We start from the raw sequence: 17,676 nt of genomic DNA, 5'->3' as shown, positions 1-17,676 counted from the left end.
GTTACCGCAATTTGGTATCATGGGAGCTTTCTTAGGAGGAATCCGCGCTTTATATAGCCATCCCACAGCTCAGATATTAATAAATGGAGCATTGTCATCTGTCTTTTCCTTAAAGCGGGGCACACGGCAAGGGTGCCCGCTCTCCCCGATGCTATTTGTGCGGTCCTTAGAACCCTTTGCTATCAAAATTCGACAGACGGACAAAGTTCAGGGAATTAAAATGGGATCCCAAGAATTTAAAATTAATCTGTTTGCAGATGACATGCTTATATATCTAGATAGAGCATCCGTGACTGTTCCTATTCTTATAGACTTAATTGTCCAATTTGGGTCTTTCTCTGGTCTATGTATTAATTTTGATAAGTCTGAGGCTTTGCCGGTGTCCTCCCCTTGTGCGTGTAGGCAGCTCCACACGTTTCCCTTAGCTTGGTCAACCGGAACTTTAAAATATTTAGGAGTGTATTTGCACGCGGATATGAGAGTGGTATATCGTCGCAATATACAGGACAAGCTAGATGGCATTAAAAAATTGTGCCACAGATGGAGAGATTTGCCCCTTTCTTTATTGGGGCGTGTAGCGTTAGTAAAAATGGTTATGTTGCCCAAGATTCTATACCCCTTACAGATGATGCCATTTTGGATAACACGAAAAGATGAACTATACTATAAGGGGTTTATTGGTACTTTTCTTTGGGCGGGAAAGCGGGCCAGGATAAGTTTTGCTAAATTGACGATTGCTAGGAATAAGGGAGGATTAAATCTTCCGGACCTGCGGTTATACAATGTGGCAGCGCTACTTAGGTGGATTTTTGAGCTCCATTCTGGGTCTGCTAAATATGCCCCAAAAGGTATCTGGCAAGGTGAGGTGCTGCCGTATTCAGTGTTTAATAGTTTACAAATACAGGGAAGCTCGAAAGGAGACCTCCAGTGTTTGCTTCAGCCTCTGAGAAAGGCCTGGAATTGGTGGCGGGGTGGACTGGGAAAGGCCACAGGACCATCTCCATTTCTGACAGTAGTAGATAACCCCTCATTTCCAGCGGGTCAGGGGGCGTCGCGGTTCAAAGTGTGGGCCAAAAATGGGTGTCGTTATGTGGGACATTTTACGGTGGAGGGACAGGGGATATTCCCCACATTTGAGCAGGCTCGGAATTCTTGGAGCTTGGGACAGGAAGATTATTTCCCTTTTCTTCAATTGAAGCACTATTGTGCGACCTTGTCTTCTAGGAAAGAGGGGGGGCCTAGTTTTTCGCGGCTGGATAAGATGTTTTGTCAGATGCCGAACGCTGCAAACAAATTGGCGGTATGGTATTCTATAGGAAGGGAGCAAAAGGAGGACTTCTTCATTGCTGGCCTGGCAAAATGGTGGGGTGAACAAGTGGGGGAGGAAATCACGGGTAACATGTTGGCAACCTACTTTGCAGCGTCATTTAAATTGACAACTAGTGCAAATTTGCAGGAGATGCAGTTTCGGTTGCTACATGGTGCTTTTATAACAAGAGAGAAAGGAAAGCGGATGGGGCTTTGGGAAGATGACACTTGCATAAGATGTAAACACAGCAAAGGCACCTTAGTACATACCTTTTTGGAGTGTACTGAGTTGTATGTATTCTGGAAAGGGGTGCTGCAAGTGTTGGAGCATTTGTTGGCACAGGCTGTAGAGTGGTCCTACCGGATTTTGCTGTTGGGGGATGAGTCTCAGTTGCGAGAACAGGGGTTGCAGCCATCTCAGGTCCGGTTTGTATGTGTAGCGCTGATGCTGGCACGAAAAACGGTATTAGCACACTGGATTTTGGAAGACCCGCCGGCTATCAACCAGTGGTGGACTAGAATGCTGCAGATGGCTAGATGGGAAATGGAACGCAGTAAGTCCACTGGAGGGAGAGGTCAGGCATATGGTTCTTTATGGAAGCTGTTTGAGGTACTGTATTCTGCAAAGAAGGAATCTCCAGGAGCGGGGAGGGGGGTGGGGGTTAGACGGGTATAAACTTAAAAGTTAGAGGGAAGGGCAGAGGAGATATATTTATGTTTAAAATGGCCTCATTTTGATAGTTGTATTATGTTAAGGTTATACAACAAGGTTTGTTAGCTGACACATGTAGTCAATGTATTCATTGTATTTATAGGTTATTATCGGCTGCTAGATATTGGAAATATTGGAAATAGTTGGCTTCATTGAGCCGAAATGTGATGTTCAAATGTTACATGTCTTTTCTTCTAATAATAAAGATATTTTCAAAAAAAAAAAACACTATATATGGGGGGAGTTGGTTTACCATGGAGATGGCTGTGGCCTTATTTCAGGAACGGGGCTTTAATTCATTTCTATGAGAAGACTGTTAGGCTTGGGCATACAATCGGATTAGTTAGGACTATGGTTTATTACTTTTTGATTCTATAAGGTTAAAGGTGGGCCTTTATGGACTTTATTTCCTCCTAATGACCTTCCGAAAACTACTGAAGACTTATTTGTTTAATAAAGCGTACAAAATGGATCCCTCATAATGATCTGACTCCTAAACTACACCAGACATAATTTATATTGGAACTCTTTAATTTGCCTATTTTATTTACACCCTAATTACTGATAATGACACCTTGTCCTGTTATCATTATGTTATGTTGTTATCCATTTATCCACTTCTTAGTCAACATAATTTTCGTATGCACCTTAATAGCAACAACTCTGAAATTCTTCTCCGTTAATATGACTGCCATAATATTCCTGTACACCTTATCTGTTATATCAATCAATGTGATTGTAGTTGTATTATATTGTAAGCCACATTGAGCCTGCAAATAGGTGGGAAAATGTGGGATATAAATGCAGCTAAATAAATAAATCATAAGCTGGATGATAGTCACCAGATTTCAAGCGTGGCATTTCCTCAAGGACAGTTTAACTGAACATAACAACAAGTTTACCTCTTCTGCCCGGGAATTTCTCTGAGAGCTGCAAGTTTCTTCTTTCTTTATTCCAGCAGCACTGTCTGAGCATTTGATTTGACTTCTTATGAAGACAGTTTTTCTGATATATACTTTTTATAGATCTATGCATCCTTTATCTGCTAGGTAATACTATATCTTCTGTCTGCTTTGGTTTATTTACATTTTTCTGCATAGCCATTAACATAGTGATCTGTTTCATTCTCATAGTCCACAAGACAAATGGTTAGGGGAGACATTTACAGTTCCCAGTAGCTATTTCATTAGATTTTTAGCTTTAGGCACTACCAGGTACTGGGACCTTTGTTCTTTTTGAACATGAGGTGTTCCTCTCCCTATAAGTTTTACAGTTTCTTAGAGACATAGATGCAGTCTGCCCGGTCTAGTCTTTAAATTAGGGATTCTAATAATCTATTTTTCTTTCTCTATAATGTATTTCCTTAGGAGCAGTTCTCTATAAAATAACATCTTGGTATGTAAATGTTGTGCTTGGAGGGGCGAGGTAAGCCTCGCTGTGACCTTGGTCTGAATTGAGGACTGGGTAGGGGAAAGGGGTATTGGAGATTTTGGTGTGGGTATTGCGTTTTTGTATAGGGTTAGATGAATATTTCTGGGGGTTATTGATTTTTGGCTGTGTTTTTTTAATTTCTGTGCTGGTTGTTTAAGGCTGTTTTTGTTGACTGGTTTCACTTTCTGGGTTTTTCTTTTACCTTCAATATAATTTGGGGGGTTTTTCATTATCATTTAGAGTTTTTATTTTGTTATTCTTTGATGCCTTTTTTTGCCCCTCTGTATCAAGCACCCTGGTTTATACAAGTTAAATTTACTTCTCAATATGAAATTATGGGGAGGCTACTGGCTGGGGCAGTTTTTCCTAGAACCTTTGCTGTTATCTGGATAGGACAGATATGGAGTCTCTGGGATGTTGTCACTTAGAATAATATCTTGGAATGTGGGAGAGGTGACCTCACCTGTTAAACCAGATAAAATACTGCAAACCCTTAAGAGACAAAGAGCAGACATTGCTATGTTACTGGAAACTCATTTATCATCTACAGAGTGTAAAAAGTTTCAGAAGTGATAGGTGGGTAATATGGTGGATACTTCAGCAGTAAAATGTAAGGTGGAAGTTATTATACTGTTTTGTAAGGGTCTTCATGTACAGATTCACCAAACTAGCCAGGGGATTGATGGTAGATACGTGCCTGTTCAGATCACAGTAGTATGCCAGCATCTGTGGCTCTGTAATTTTTATGCGCCTAATGTGTTTGATAAGAATGTTTCATTAATTGGGGTTTTATTTCCACTACATTACAATAACCTCATGATTGGTGGGGATTTCAATGTAGTTTATGACCCTAGTATTGATAAATCTAACCCACCTCCCTCTGCCTTGATTGGCACCTCTGAGGCTTGCCCCTGTTCTGCAGGGCATTGGGCACCATGTATGTATGTATGGAAAACTCTACACACTGGGGAGCCTGATTATACATGCCTTTTTCTTGCACATTCCACTCTGGCTACGGTAGACTTTCTCTATTTCTAGGGAACTCTTTTCCCGGACATCAAGTGCAGATATTGGCTCATATGGAGTTTCTGATCATACATTGATCTGGTTTCAAGTGCAGATGGGCTAGGGCCCTCAGAGTGCATATCTATGGAGATTTCCATTGGAATTATATGGAGACCAACACTACCATGCATTTTTAAATAAGAGGTGGCAGGAATATCAAACATATAAAAGGCAAGTGACCGACTCACCTGCAAATGCACAGTAGAGTCGGAATGTTGAGAGTGTAGAAGTCCAAGCCCCGCCTCCACCAGCAGTACAGCACAATAGGGAGGAGGGCTTGGACATGGACGTGGAAATCGGAGGAGGAGGGGAGGGAAGGAGGGGGCGGAACTGAGGGAAACAGATGCAGCGATGGAGAACTGACGACACGACGACGGCGGAAAGAGGGGGGGTGACGTCGGGGGGGGGGGGGGGGGGTCAAAGGTGGCCATAGGAAAAAACTAACGGCTAGTCAACTCCATAATCAACAACATTTGAACCAACCTTTACTGTTTTGGGAGTCAGCTAAGGTGGTGCTAAATGGGGAAACCATATCTTACAGCTGCTATAAAAAGAAAATGTGTGATAGGAATATACTGAGACTTGAAAGATAAGCTTGTAAGAACAGAGCTCTATTTGGGACCTCTCAATCAAGGAGGTATTACTTGCCTCTCAGTCTGAGGTCAAATGAGTTCATTCATCAAAGAGCAACTAAATCAATGACTTATTACAGGTATCATATTTCTTAATGGGAGTGAGAGTGGTAAGCTTTTGTCTTACCTGGTTTATGCCTGGAAAGGTCCCCCCCCCCCCCCCCCAATTATTTAAATTAAAGGAGACCATGGACAACGTATACATTCTGATGAAGAAATTAATATAAATTTTTAGAGGTGGTTATGAGACTCTGTATGGAGCAAATCTTGCCGATCAGTTGAATGTTTAGACAACCTGGATCTGCCTTCTCTATCCCCGCAGCAGCAAGTGCTTTTAGATGCTCCAGTAAAACTAGAGGAGGTTCAACTTTCGATTCAGGATAGTGCTTTGGATAAAGTACTAGATCTGGATGACTTCCGGGCTGAATTCTACAAAATTCTCTCCACGGCAATAGGCCCACACTTGGTGTCAATGTATGCTGAGGTTCTTGCTACCAAACAGATCCCAGATCCCTTACAAACAGCTCAGATGGATTGTGTTACTTAAACCAAGCAGAAATCCATTAAGCCCATCATTGTACCACCCCAATTTGCTATTAAATTATGAAATCAAATTATTAGCCAGATTGCTAGCGAATCAGCTTGTTTGAATTCTGCCCTCTCTGATTGACGAGTCCCAGGTTGGTTTTGTAAGGGATCATATGGCAATTAAGAACATTTGAGCAATCCTGGTCTCCGTGGAACAGGTACAGGGTCAGAAGATGCCTTCTCTGCTTGTCAGCTTTGACCCTGAGAAGACGACTGAGTTTCTTGGGATTTTTTATTTACAGTATTGGAAACTTATAGTTGGTTTTTTGTTTTTTTTTTGCTGAAGGTGATATGAGTTTTGTATTCAAATCCACAAGCTATCATCAATGTTAATGGTGTTTGTTCTAGTCCTTTCTTGATTTGCAGGGATACCCAACACTGGTTGCCCTTTTGTTTATGCTTACATTGGAATTCTTGATTAGAGATATTAAAATCCATGCAGAGGTGCAAGGTATGAGAATCAATAATTCTCTATTGAAGATATCAGCTTTTGCTGGTGACTTGCTGGTTCATATAGGTCATCCCCCAGAAATCCTCTACCTGCATTAATGGAAGCCTTTAAAGAATATGGTGATTGTTCAGGATTCAAATTAAATTTTAACAAGTCGCTAGCCTTAGCCTCACAGGTGTCTGTGGGAACAACATGGCAGGGTCACTTTCCTCTTAAATGAGGAGACTATTCTTTCAGATATCCAAGTATACAATTGACTATTCACACTTCACAGCTGTATCGATTAAATGTTGACATCTTACTTAAGTCTACATGTACACTATTTGAAGACACCTCCCTCTATGTTTACGTGGCAGGATCCAGTTATTCCGAATGACGGAGTTTCCACAATGGTTATATGCCTTAAAAATTCTCCCGTTGAAACTTTTAAAGAAGGATATTAGGACTTTACATAAGATGCTTTCTAAATTCTGTTGGAGAGGGACTAAACCAAAAACTCTTTTTTGACTGCTTCTGGGCTCTTGGAGGGCAGGAGGGATGAGGCTGCCATTTAATTAAAAAAAATACAGTCAGGCCTGTTTGCGCCATCATTTTGATGGCTAGCTCTTAGGCACGTAAGATTACACTCCTTTACAGCTAGAAACAAATTATTTTAAACCTTGGCATGTGGGTTACCTGCTTTATATGCCTACAGACCAGCTTCCCTTGACAGTGAAAAGTAGTCTTTTACTTCATCCTTTGTGTGATCTGTGGTGTGAAATGACTGGTTATTGGGGAATATCAGGTGAAATTTCTGACTTCCCCTTCCTCACAATGCAGTGTTCCAACCAAGCATGGACAATGAGACTTTTAGCCTTTGGGGTTCTCAAGGCATGATGTGTTTTAGCACATGTGCTAGGAGATGATGGTAGATTAAAGCCTATCACACAGTTAGGAGATGGTAAGTTGATCTATGTCAGAGATCATTTTGCTTATCATCAGTTCTCACATTATATCTCTTCTCTTAATTTAGAAGCCGTATTGGTTAAACATAAAGTTTAAATAATTTTTGGTGGGAGCTGGAGAAGTGTCTTTCGGTTTTTAATTTGCATAAACGTTTACTACAGATTTCTCCAAAATGTGACTTGACGGTCTTAACACAAAAATGGTGCAAGTACTTGCAAAGGACAGACAACTCATTTGATCTTTTAGCCTTGGGCACAAGAATCCTAAGTATTAATTCATGCGATATTTCCTTTTTATTTCTTTGTTGTTTTATTTCCTTGTGTCTTGATCGATGGTGTGGACTAATTTAAGACAATTTCTCACGTTTTCTATTTAGTAGGAAAAGAGTATTTTCCTTAATGATTTTTTTTTCTTATTGTCCCACATTTATATTATGTAAATGTATAATTGAAAAATTAATAAAGGATAAAAAAAAAAAAGAATCCTAACGCTTAATGCAATCTTTGGAATGTCAATTTCACATACTATATCGGGCTTACTTAACCCAAGAACAGCTTTTTAAAATGGGCAAACTAGATTCACCCCTTTGTCAGAAGTGCCACCAAGAAGTCAGTTCACTGTTCCCTGCTCTCTGGAAATGCCCCAGAATACAATCTTTCTGGATATCTGTACTACAGTATTTGGGGAAGATATTACAATCCCCTATACCAGTTTCTCCTGTGGGCCTTCTATTGGATAACATAGTAGATGACGGCAGAAAAAGACCTGCACGGTCCATCCAGTCTGCCCAACAAGATAAACTCACATGTGCTACTTTTTGTGTATACCTTACCTTGATTTGTACCTGTCCTTTTCCGGGCACAGACTGTATAAGTCTGCCCAGCACTATCCCCGCCTCCCAACCACCAGCCCCGCCTCCCACCACCGGTTCTGGCACAGACAGTATAAGTCTGCCCAGCACTATCCTCGCCTCCAAACCACCAGTCCTGCCTCCCACCATCGGCTCTTGCACAAACTTTTTGCACTCAGGGCAGGTGAGGTTGCCAGCTAATTAGGAAAGCAGGGATGGTTGGTAAAAAAAAGTTATCCTGGGAGTGTGGATGGGATCTGACTCCCAATCCTAATGGGTTTGGCGTAATAAATTTCATACTTTAATGCTGATGGAAAGAAATGCGGCTAGGGCATCCATCAAGCACAAGAAAGGGTTTTTTTTTTGTTCATCTGTGGAAAATATGTACAGATCTAGAGCTTGTGCTGGGGTTCTCAACTTAACTTTGAAATGTTTCAGGGTTTTTTATGCGGAATACAGACAACAGGGAGTAAGATGGAAAATTCTTTTTTTGGTTCATCTGGGGAAAATATCTACAGGCCTTGTCACGTATTGCTTGTAGTGGGGTTCTCAACTTACTTTGAAATGTTTTGGGGTTCTTGATGCGGAATACAGACAACGGGGTAAGATGGAAATACTTTTTTTGCTTTCTTCTTTCCTTCTTCATGTTCTCTTTTTTTTTTGGGGGGGGGGGATTTTGAGGGAGCCATAAGAGTATAGGCCTCTTTGATACCGATTAAGCCAGCTCTCCCCATGAGGTTATGGCCTTATGCTGTAATGGTTAAGGGGTGGGAGTTGGGGGAGAGGGAATTCTATTATAAAATGTTGATGACTGTTAATTTATCCGGATTATTATTGTTTGTATAATAACTTGTCAGTAAAAATGATTTCAAACTAAATAGCCCCTCGACTCTTTACATTCATGTAGTAAGGCTAACTGGTGTAAGTTCTTATATTTTGGATTGTTAAAATAACACTAAGAATGTTAGAATTCATAACACCACAGAAAGGAACAAGAAAGCTTGTGTGGTGGTTGCTTATTTTTTTTACAAAAAATTCTGATAGTAGCAATGGGAAAGAATTATGGTGATATAAAAAGAAATCATGCAAAGCTTATGTTCACACAAAAGGCAACGACATCATCTTTGAAATGGGTGATCATAACCACACGGTCATTCATGGGCAACTTAACACAAGCCAACATGAAACGTGGAGCAGAATTGTCCAAAGAAATGACAAGATCAGTCGTCTAAAATGAACTCCTTATTGTGCCTGAGACAGCCGCACACCTTCTACCCAAATGATCAACACTTGCCATCGACGTTCAGCACCGTCACCAGAAAGAATTACCCAGTGATCAAGAAGATATCTTCATCTATTTGCAGACTTAGTGGTAGAGTCTCCACTTGTATTCAAACCAACAACATGATCATCTTCGCATCCAATTCTGATTTGGAATTCCTATCACAATCTTATCGTTGGTTTGTGGATGGTATGCTCATTGTCTGTCATCGAGGATAGGATCAACTATATATGGTTCATGGTTTTGTAAATGGAGAGTATTCCCTGCTGTCTATGTGCTGTAGTGTTGCTCTGTTCTGTAAAGGAAAGAAGTCTTTTTCAACAGCTCAGTTGAAATATCTTCTCTTTTTGCAGTGCGCTGACTGTTTTTTTTTTTTTTTCAGGCTATGAAGACACATTAACACGCCTTGCTGCTATTCTTGCCAAGCACTTTGCAGACCCAAGGATTGTAGGCACTGGTAAGGTTCATTTCTGATTGCACTGCCTTCTATGTGACACATTTCAGGATTACACAGATCTTCTGGCTTGTGTTTGATGTCAGGTGAGCAGTAAATTGATATAAAGAAACATTGGTTGGGAGTCCTTGGTTAATTATCTGTCACCTGTATGACTGCTACGGATTTAGGGGATTATTTACTTGTGACCCTATTTTCAGCATGAGTTACATATTTCCTTCACCTCCACCCCATGTGGTATAAGTCTTCCTTCTTTGCATGAACCCCCCACCCCACCATCTTGAGTCAGTCCCCTCAGCGTTGCCCCTCCATATAGGTCTGCCTCTCCCTGTTTGGACATAGAGTGTACCAACAAGCCCTGAAGTTAAGATTAATGGCTGAGTTCATCTAAATATTACTCAATTACTCAAATATCAAAAAACTTAAATAATTTTTGACAGAATGCACATGCGAATATATGCTTTTAATAACTCTCAGCCTTCAGGATACAAAAGAAAATCACTAAACCAAAAGGAAATAATACTCCTTTTTTTTTTTTTGCCAGCCCTTCTTCGCAATTCCTGGTCCTTGCAGAATTCTGCTGCACATTTGTTATGTGTCACTACAAAATTTGAGCATGTTTTCCCCTTTGCTGTAGCAACTGCATTGGCTCATTATGGCACAAAGGCTTAAATTTAAATTGTAATTGCTGGTACATTTAGGATAAGCATTTATCAGCGGAGCATTCTAATTTTGTGCAGCAGCTACTTACTGACAGATTGTTTTGAGGATTTTCTGGAGATATGAACTATATGACAAGTTCTTACACCCCTGATGCAGGCCAGTACGGCCAAAACACAAAGTCGTGGCAAGTCTTCTTTGCTCAAGTTTTTTTGGAAGAGTCAATAAAAAGGATTTGGACAACATCTGTGAGAGGTTTCTTCTTTTTGTCTCCTCTATAGTTTTGTACTTGGTTGCATTATCCGTGGAGGTTTTTTCTTCTGTTTGTGACTGAGTCCCACATTTTGGACTGTACAATGACTTTGCTTTTTATTTGAGTAATGTGCTGCAGTAGTATGTGCCAGCTGAGGGTATTGTGGTCAGTGAGTGCTTGTGCCAGGTTTAAGACATTTGCCTTTGAACATCACTAGAACTGGTATCTTTTCTGTGGCTGGCCCATCAGAGTGGAACAAGTTGCCATCAGTGTTGAAGTCACAATGGACTGTTTCAGTGTTTAAATCAATGCTTAAATGTCATCTTCTAAGCCAAACTGATGAACTGTGTTGATGTGCCTAAGCTCTGTTGACTTTATTGCTTTGGTGCGTTTGTGTTTGTTGGTAACGTGTTGTTTGTATTTTAACTTGTGTGTGTTGCTTTGTTATTTATTTATTTATTATTTTATTGCATTTGTATCCCACATTCCCCCACCTATTTGCAGGCTCAATGTGGCTTACATAGATATGTTAGTGTTATCATATCAGGAAAACAGATATAGTTGGTAATGTGTAACGATCGAGGAAGGGAAGAGGGAAGAGAGTGTTTGGGTTAGTATATAAGGTGGGCTTTCATAATTGATTGGACTGGTGAGGTGACTTGGTGAGGTGACTTAGTGAGGTTATGTTCTCATTGTAGGCCTTGTTGAAGAAGAATGTTTTTAGAGATTTTCGAAAGTTGGTTATTTCGTTGATTGCTTTCAAGTCTGTAGGCAATTCATTCCATAACTGCGTGCTCATTTAAGAGAAGGTAGTGGCGTGCATCTGCTTGTAAAGTCCTTTGCAGCTGGGGTAGTGCAGGTTGAGAAATTTGTTACCCGCCTTGAATAAAGGTGGGATGTAAATAATAAGCTATAAACTCTGGCCCCAACCACAGGCTTCTTTCAGCCCTCATGGCAGGCAGGAGTAACTTTGTTTAAAAGATCATTATTTCCTGTGTTGCTCAATGCCAGTCTTTCAGTGAGATCCCATAATCTCATAGCTCATCTATGAAACTGATATACTGCTAAGTGCTATTACTCCTGCCACGTATAGGGGTTGAGAGAAATGCTGGGATTGGGAATAGAGGAAGGGGAGCGCTAACTCTGGGTGACTCAATGGCATCTGTGAGCGCTACAGCTCTGTGCTTCTTAGCACTAATTCTGCCTCTGGGATTTAAAAGTTTTGCTTTTGTCAAAAGCTTATTAAAATGATTTTAAATAAACACAGGTGAATCTTGTATTTTTCGAGATGGGTGTTAATAAAAAATGTATGCTGCGGCGGTTTTGGCACCAAGGCGTTTTTTGCTAGAGCCTTTTAGATCTGGGTGATCCGATCATTCTCTACTAAACAAGGACAGCTTTACCACAGGCATCATCTGTTTACCTCGGCAGCAGTGTAACCTTTGACCCATGAGGAAGGCATGTCAGGTTTCTGTTTGGTGCAATTTGAACACTCTCTGCGTTGACGCCTTTGTTGAATGTTCTGTATGTTGAGGCTCATGCTGCATTCTCTACTTTTCTGCCCTCCATCTCAGTCTCACAGTCATATAGATAAGCTTAAGAATACAAAATATGCGAGGAGGGTGTTTTGAAGAAGCATATCTACACACGCAGTATAAACTCTGATCTGAGGGCATGTTTGTTTATTCTATACTTGATATACCGCCTTTCTGTAAATACAGTCAAAGCGGTTTACATATACTATTTTTGCAAGTACTTTTCTGTCCCAAATGGACTCACAGTCTAAGTTAGTTTGGCTGGGAGTGGGAGGGAAGATGAGGGAGGAAGGGTTAAAGGGGAGAAGCCTTATGAGGATGTGAGTGGAAAAGTGATGGGTTTGTTCTCGTGAAGTATTCATTATTGGAGGATTTGAAGCTTACGGTTGATGTGTTTGAAAACCATTAAAAAAATTTTTTTAAAAAAGGTTGACATATACCTTCCGAGGTTTGTTATTCTGTTGGAGGGAGGGGGTGTGAGTTATCAATGTGCAAGATGTATGTATGTTCGCTACTTTGTAGAGGGAGTCTTAGAGAGAAATTATACCAGATTTATCAATAAAGATATCACAGTAATAATTGCAGAGAGAACTGAAGTAACTTTTGCAGTTAAATATTTGATATGTGTGCCCCAATGTGTTTTTTGGGTACGGATAGAGAATTGTTTTCTGTACACCACTGATTCTCTCATGTTTATTATCTGCACAGATATTAAAGATTCTGTCATGCAAGCCCTTGCGAGCTACGTGTGTTATCCACATTCACTCCGGGCTGTAGAGAGGATCCCTGAGGAGCAGTAAGTTCTGATGCCACAGTCTATGTTCCGTACCATGGAATAGAAGTAGGGGCCTGGTGGAATAATGTGGGGAGGACGATATCTTATTTGTAGATTAATACTGACAAATTATTGTTAATTAGTGTGAGTGATTTTAATGTTTGTTCTGTTTATTTGAACTTGCATTTGTCCTGATTTCTGATAGAAGTGAGCACTTGTTTAGCTTTATTTTATGATTGCTATATCATTTTGGAAGCTATTTGGATTGTCTTACACCTGAGGGAATTCTGCACAAAAATTTGGACAATGCGGTGCACAATATTTTAAAAATTCTTCAAAATTCTCTTTAGTTTATTTGAAATCTTTTTGTCCAGAATTCCCCCATCATAAGACATGGCTTCTTTTCATCAGGCTTGATATCCCCTCCCCGACAGCTTTCTCCCTCCAAGGCTCGACCTTTCCAAGCAATATCACCCTTCAGTTCACTCTCTCTGCAACTTACCTTGAACCCCTCTTTATGCTTGACACCCTTTCCACCTTGCATGTTCAATCTTTGGCTTTCTCTGCCCCTTCTCCAGAGTGGACACCTCCCAGCTCTCTCTCTGCTACCTAGTTCTTTTTCCCATGGCTCCCTACCTTCTCTCTACTCTCCTGTTATCTCTTGCTCTTTTCATTCCCTAGTTTTCTCTCTCTTTTTTCCTGCACCTCAGGCTGTCTTCTCATCAGTAGTCTAGCTCCAGTTCTGTTTCTCTTCCCAAACTCACTTTCCCTTCCTCTGTTTTCTTGTGAGTTCTGTTCTCTTCTCTTGTCCTTCCTTCCTCCTCCCCCCCCCCTCCCACCAAAGTGCATGCCCTAAGCTCTCCTTCTACCCTATCCCCAGGCATACACCCCAAGCTCTCTGTTTACCTTCTCCTAAGACATACATTTCCAACTTGCTCTCCACCCCACCCCATCAGCAAACATTCCTATTTGTTCTGCTCTTCCACTCTGGCAGACATCCCCAGATTCCCCAGGCCAATCAGATTGCTAATTTGAACCATGCGGCTTAGAGTCCTGAGCGGCTCAAATCAGCAGTCTGGTCCAGGGTGGCAGAGGAGAAGGCCTGTTTTTTGTTTTAGTTGGATGTTTCTGTGAGGAATAATATAGGTGAGGGCAGCATGGTAACTCTTCTGTTGGCTTATCTTGCTTCTGGCAGACGAATAACCATGATGAAGAACCTCCTTGCCCCATATGAGCAGCGGCCCTGGGCACAAACCAATTGGATTCTGGTGCGACTCTGGAGGGTAAACTTTCTTCTATTTCTATCTACTTTGTTTTATTTACAGTAGCATATTAAGCATTATGGGGGTAATTCTATAAGTGGTGCCTCCTTGTGATGCTGTTTGGTGAGAGTCTATTCTGTACCGGCACCTGGGCTCCCAGATCGCATTAGAGTATACTAGCGTAACCAACTATTGGCACAGCTTATTTGTAGGCACCCGCTGGGGTAACTGCAAGTGCCAAAATTTGGCAAGGGCTCATGTAACTTACTGTCTTCTGTAAGTTGGTGAGTAAGTGGCAGTGATACACCACAAGTCGTATTAGGGCCCAAAAATGGTAAAAAGCTGGTATTATTTTACAGTCTGGGGGCATCGGGATGCATAGTCACAGCCCAGTGCTCTCGGGCCAACAGAGCTGGGTCTCCCTTCCAGCCTCAAGACCCCCTCCCAGATTTTAAGTCGTCCCTCCTGGCTTCAACACCTTCCTGCCCCCACCTCCCGCAGAAGCTACCTTTACAATCATTGGAGGTCCCGGGGAAGGGGGGGGGGGGGGGGACGGACATTTGAGGTTGACCACTAATGATTGTAAAGGTAGCTCCTGTGGAACCAGGGGTGGGGGATCTTGAGGTTGGAGGGGAGACCCAGCTTTGTTGGCCTGGGATCATCAGGCAACGGCTTTGAGCCCTGATGTTCCCAGGCTGCAGGAATAATGCTGCTTGCAAGGTGGCTTGCAAGCAGCATTATTCTCTTGCTCTGGGATTCAGCAACCTGTGGTACTGGGATCCCACAGGTTGCTGAATCTCAAGGGGAATCAAGGTACTGTAAAAGGCGAACTTATATTGCACCTTGATGAATTCTCCCTTAATCTGTGGAAGTGATTATTATTCTGTACACTGAAGTCCTCAGGTGGTACATAAATATGGATGTTCTGTATATATTCTCTTCATTGAGCTAAATCCATATTGCAGTATTTACTAGTGTGTGATTCATTTCCAAAGGCAGCCATTATAACTGATAAACTTTCAAACTATCATTAAAATACTTTTTTATTGCTTGTGAATTATAAGGGATGTGCATCTCCATGTAAATGCTTTCTCCTCCTTCTCCAGCATCTCCTCTTCCTAGTTCTCATCTGTCTTGAAATGATATGAGAAAAAGAGAAGATATTTTCTTCCATTATGTCCCAAGGATCAGTCTAGTGGAGATAGAGAACCCTAATAAGTTGTGCCTCATAAGCTCTTGCTCTTAGCAACCAAGCTAGTTTTCTCTATCTCCAGCAGGCAGGATAGCAGCTCCTGTGTCCAGTGGTGACTTCTGTGTGGTCTCCTGTCCTGCTTACAGGTTCAGTTGAGTTTGGAGTTGAGAATATCCTGTGCCTCAGGTGTAAACCTAGTGGTCTAGGTCTCCCTCCCTGTTTCCCCATTGCCACTCTTTATCTCACTCTTCCCTTCTCTTTTTCTCTTACCTCTATCTATTAAAAAAAAAAAAAAAAAGTAGCCACTGCTGTTCTTTTTGTGAGCGTTTGTGCTGTGGGAGGATGGGGCTTCATTGCCTTGGAGGTCACGAGACTGTCTGTTTTCTGTGAGTATATTTATTATTCTCTATGTCTGAGCCTATTCAGACTTGTGCACGCTGCAGGGGTAAGCTCTCGGCTACCGGTTCCTGAACACTTTGTTTTACTTCTGTGAACATTCCGTTTTTGCCTACTTTGGCCATCAGTACTCCATCTCTGGGAGTTCAATCCGTACTCGTTCCTATGGCGGTTTTGGTGGGCTCAGCGCCAACGGCTCCTGCGCTCCACAAAGCTTTGGAAGAACCAGAATCTACTCGTCACACCGATATACCAACAAATTTCCCACAAACATACCCGTGCTTCAGTATGTTCTGTCCAAGGGCTGTACCTCTGGAACTCCTAACCAACACTTTGCATCACATAGTCTCTCTATCAATTTTTAAAAAGCTTAAATCAATTCTTATTCCAAGATGCATTTACATAGATATTTGGATTTGTTACCTATAACTGCTTCCTATCATATCTGATTTACCTTCTGAGAAGTTCTGAGAGAAGAGGACATTTCTCTGGTAAGTGAACGCTATTTTGCTTTGTGCTTTGGGAACTTAAAGATTGGGATTTAAAGGAGGAATTGTAGGTTAGTGTTAGGCAAAATAAAAATATAAAAAGCAATTTTATCAACTAATCTCCATAGTCTTTTCCACTTAGTTTTAAAAACTTTGTACCACAGCATTAACAGATAGAATCTAGCAGGCACTGCAGGATCTAGTTTAGTATTAAGGGGGAATAAAAAGAGAGAGAGGGAAAAGCAAGCAGGACCTAGTTTAGTATTAAGGGGGAAATAAAAACAGAGAGAGAGAAAAGCAAGCATCATTAACTAGTGTACAAACCCTTTTCCAATAGTTTTAAACTGAAATTTTCTCTAAAAATAGGCATTTTTCCCATAGTTTTAAACTGAAACCTTTTCTAGAGGTAGAAACTAAACAGCCAAAAACTCTTGTTCTAAAAGGCAGTTATTTTCTGTTCCTTGGCTGCTGGAGAGGTGGCTCATCCAGCGACCTCAATTAAGTGTTAATTAAGGTGTGGGGAAGTAGAATACTTGCATAGGTTGCTGAGTCAGCCTCAAAGAGCCTGTTTAAAAAAGGCCCCTTATATTCAAAACTATATAAAGAGGAAAGGTCCCACTGAACTTTCCTTCTGAGAAGTTCCGAGAGAAGAGGACATTTCTCTGGTAAGTGAACGCTATTTTGCTTTGGGAACTTAAAGATTGGGGTTTAAAGGAGGAATTGTAGGTTAGTGTTAGGCAAAATAAAAATATAAAAAGCAAATTTTAACAACTAATCTCCATAGTCTGTTCCACGTAGTTTTAAAAAAACTTTATACCACAGCATTAACAGAATCTAGCAGGCATTGCAGGATCTAGTTTAGTCTTCCCACCCACCCCTAGGACAACTCTTCATTTATAGCCAGTTATTGTAATTAGGGTAACAAGCAAGGAGTGCTCTTACAGAGTTTTAAATACATTTCATTACCATCTAAGAAGGAAACACTAAATAAATCATACAATATACTATATAAACTAAAAGACACTTTAATATTAGGCTAATATCTTAATACTGTAGCAAGTTTTAAATTATTGAAAAACTCAAAAACAGTAAGAGTCCAGCAGTGAGAGGGGTGTTCTCCAGTCTTTTGCATTGAATGTCACATGTATGATTATCTCCCAGTTGATGAGATGTCATATGTGTGTGCCCGATGCAAAGAGCTCCTAGCTCTCAGAGAACGTGTCCGTTCTCTTGAGGCTAGAGTAACAGACTTGGTGGAGCTGAGGGAGACAGAGAGGTACATAGAGGAAACCTACAGGGCTGTTGTACAGAAGTTCCACCTCCAGTCTGGTAGCCCCTGTGCTACCTTGGAGGAGGGAGGTCTCCTAGAAGGAGAGCATCACCCTGGTGAAGTAGGA

General features: G+C 41.1%; 1 protein-coding gene across 3 annotated transcripts in view; it reads left to right on the top strand.

The window, feature by feature from the left end:
- RNF123 (ring finger protein 123) overlaps positions 1 to 17,676 on the top strand; it is a 594,888-nt gene that overhangs the window by 395,726 nt on the left and 181,486 nt on the right. For all 3 annotated transcript variants that reach the window (XM_030205297.1, XM_030205296.1, XM_030205298.1), the window contains exons 28-30: positions 9,647 to 9,721; positions 12,875 to 12,962; positions 14,137 to 14,224. In XM_030205297.1, coding sequence (XP_030061157.1) covers positions 9,647 to 9,721; positions 12,875 to 12,962; positions 14,137 to 14,224 — 251 coding nt within the window. The remainder of the gene's footprint in view (positions 1 to 9,646; positions 9,722 to 12,874; positions 12,963 to 14,136; positions 14,225 to 17,676) is intronic.

The sequence above is a fragment of the Microcaecilia unicolor genome, chromosome 6, assembly GCF_901765095.1.
Source record: "Microcaecilia unicolor chromosome 6, aMicUni1.1, whole genome shotgun sequence".
NCBI lineage: Eukaryota > Metazoa > Chordata > Amphibia > Gymnophiona > Siphonopidae > Microcaecilia > Microcaecilia unicolor.
Note: the sequence above shows the minus strand (reverse complement) of the source record. Positions and strands in the feature narration are given on the sequence as shown.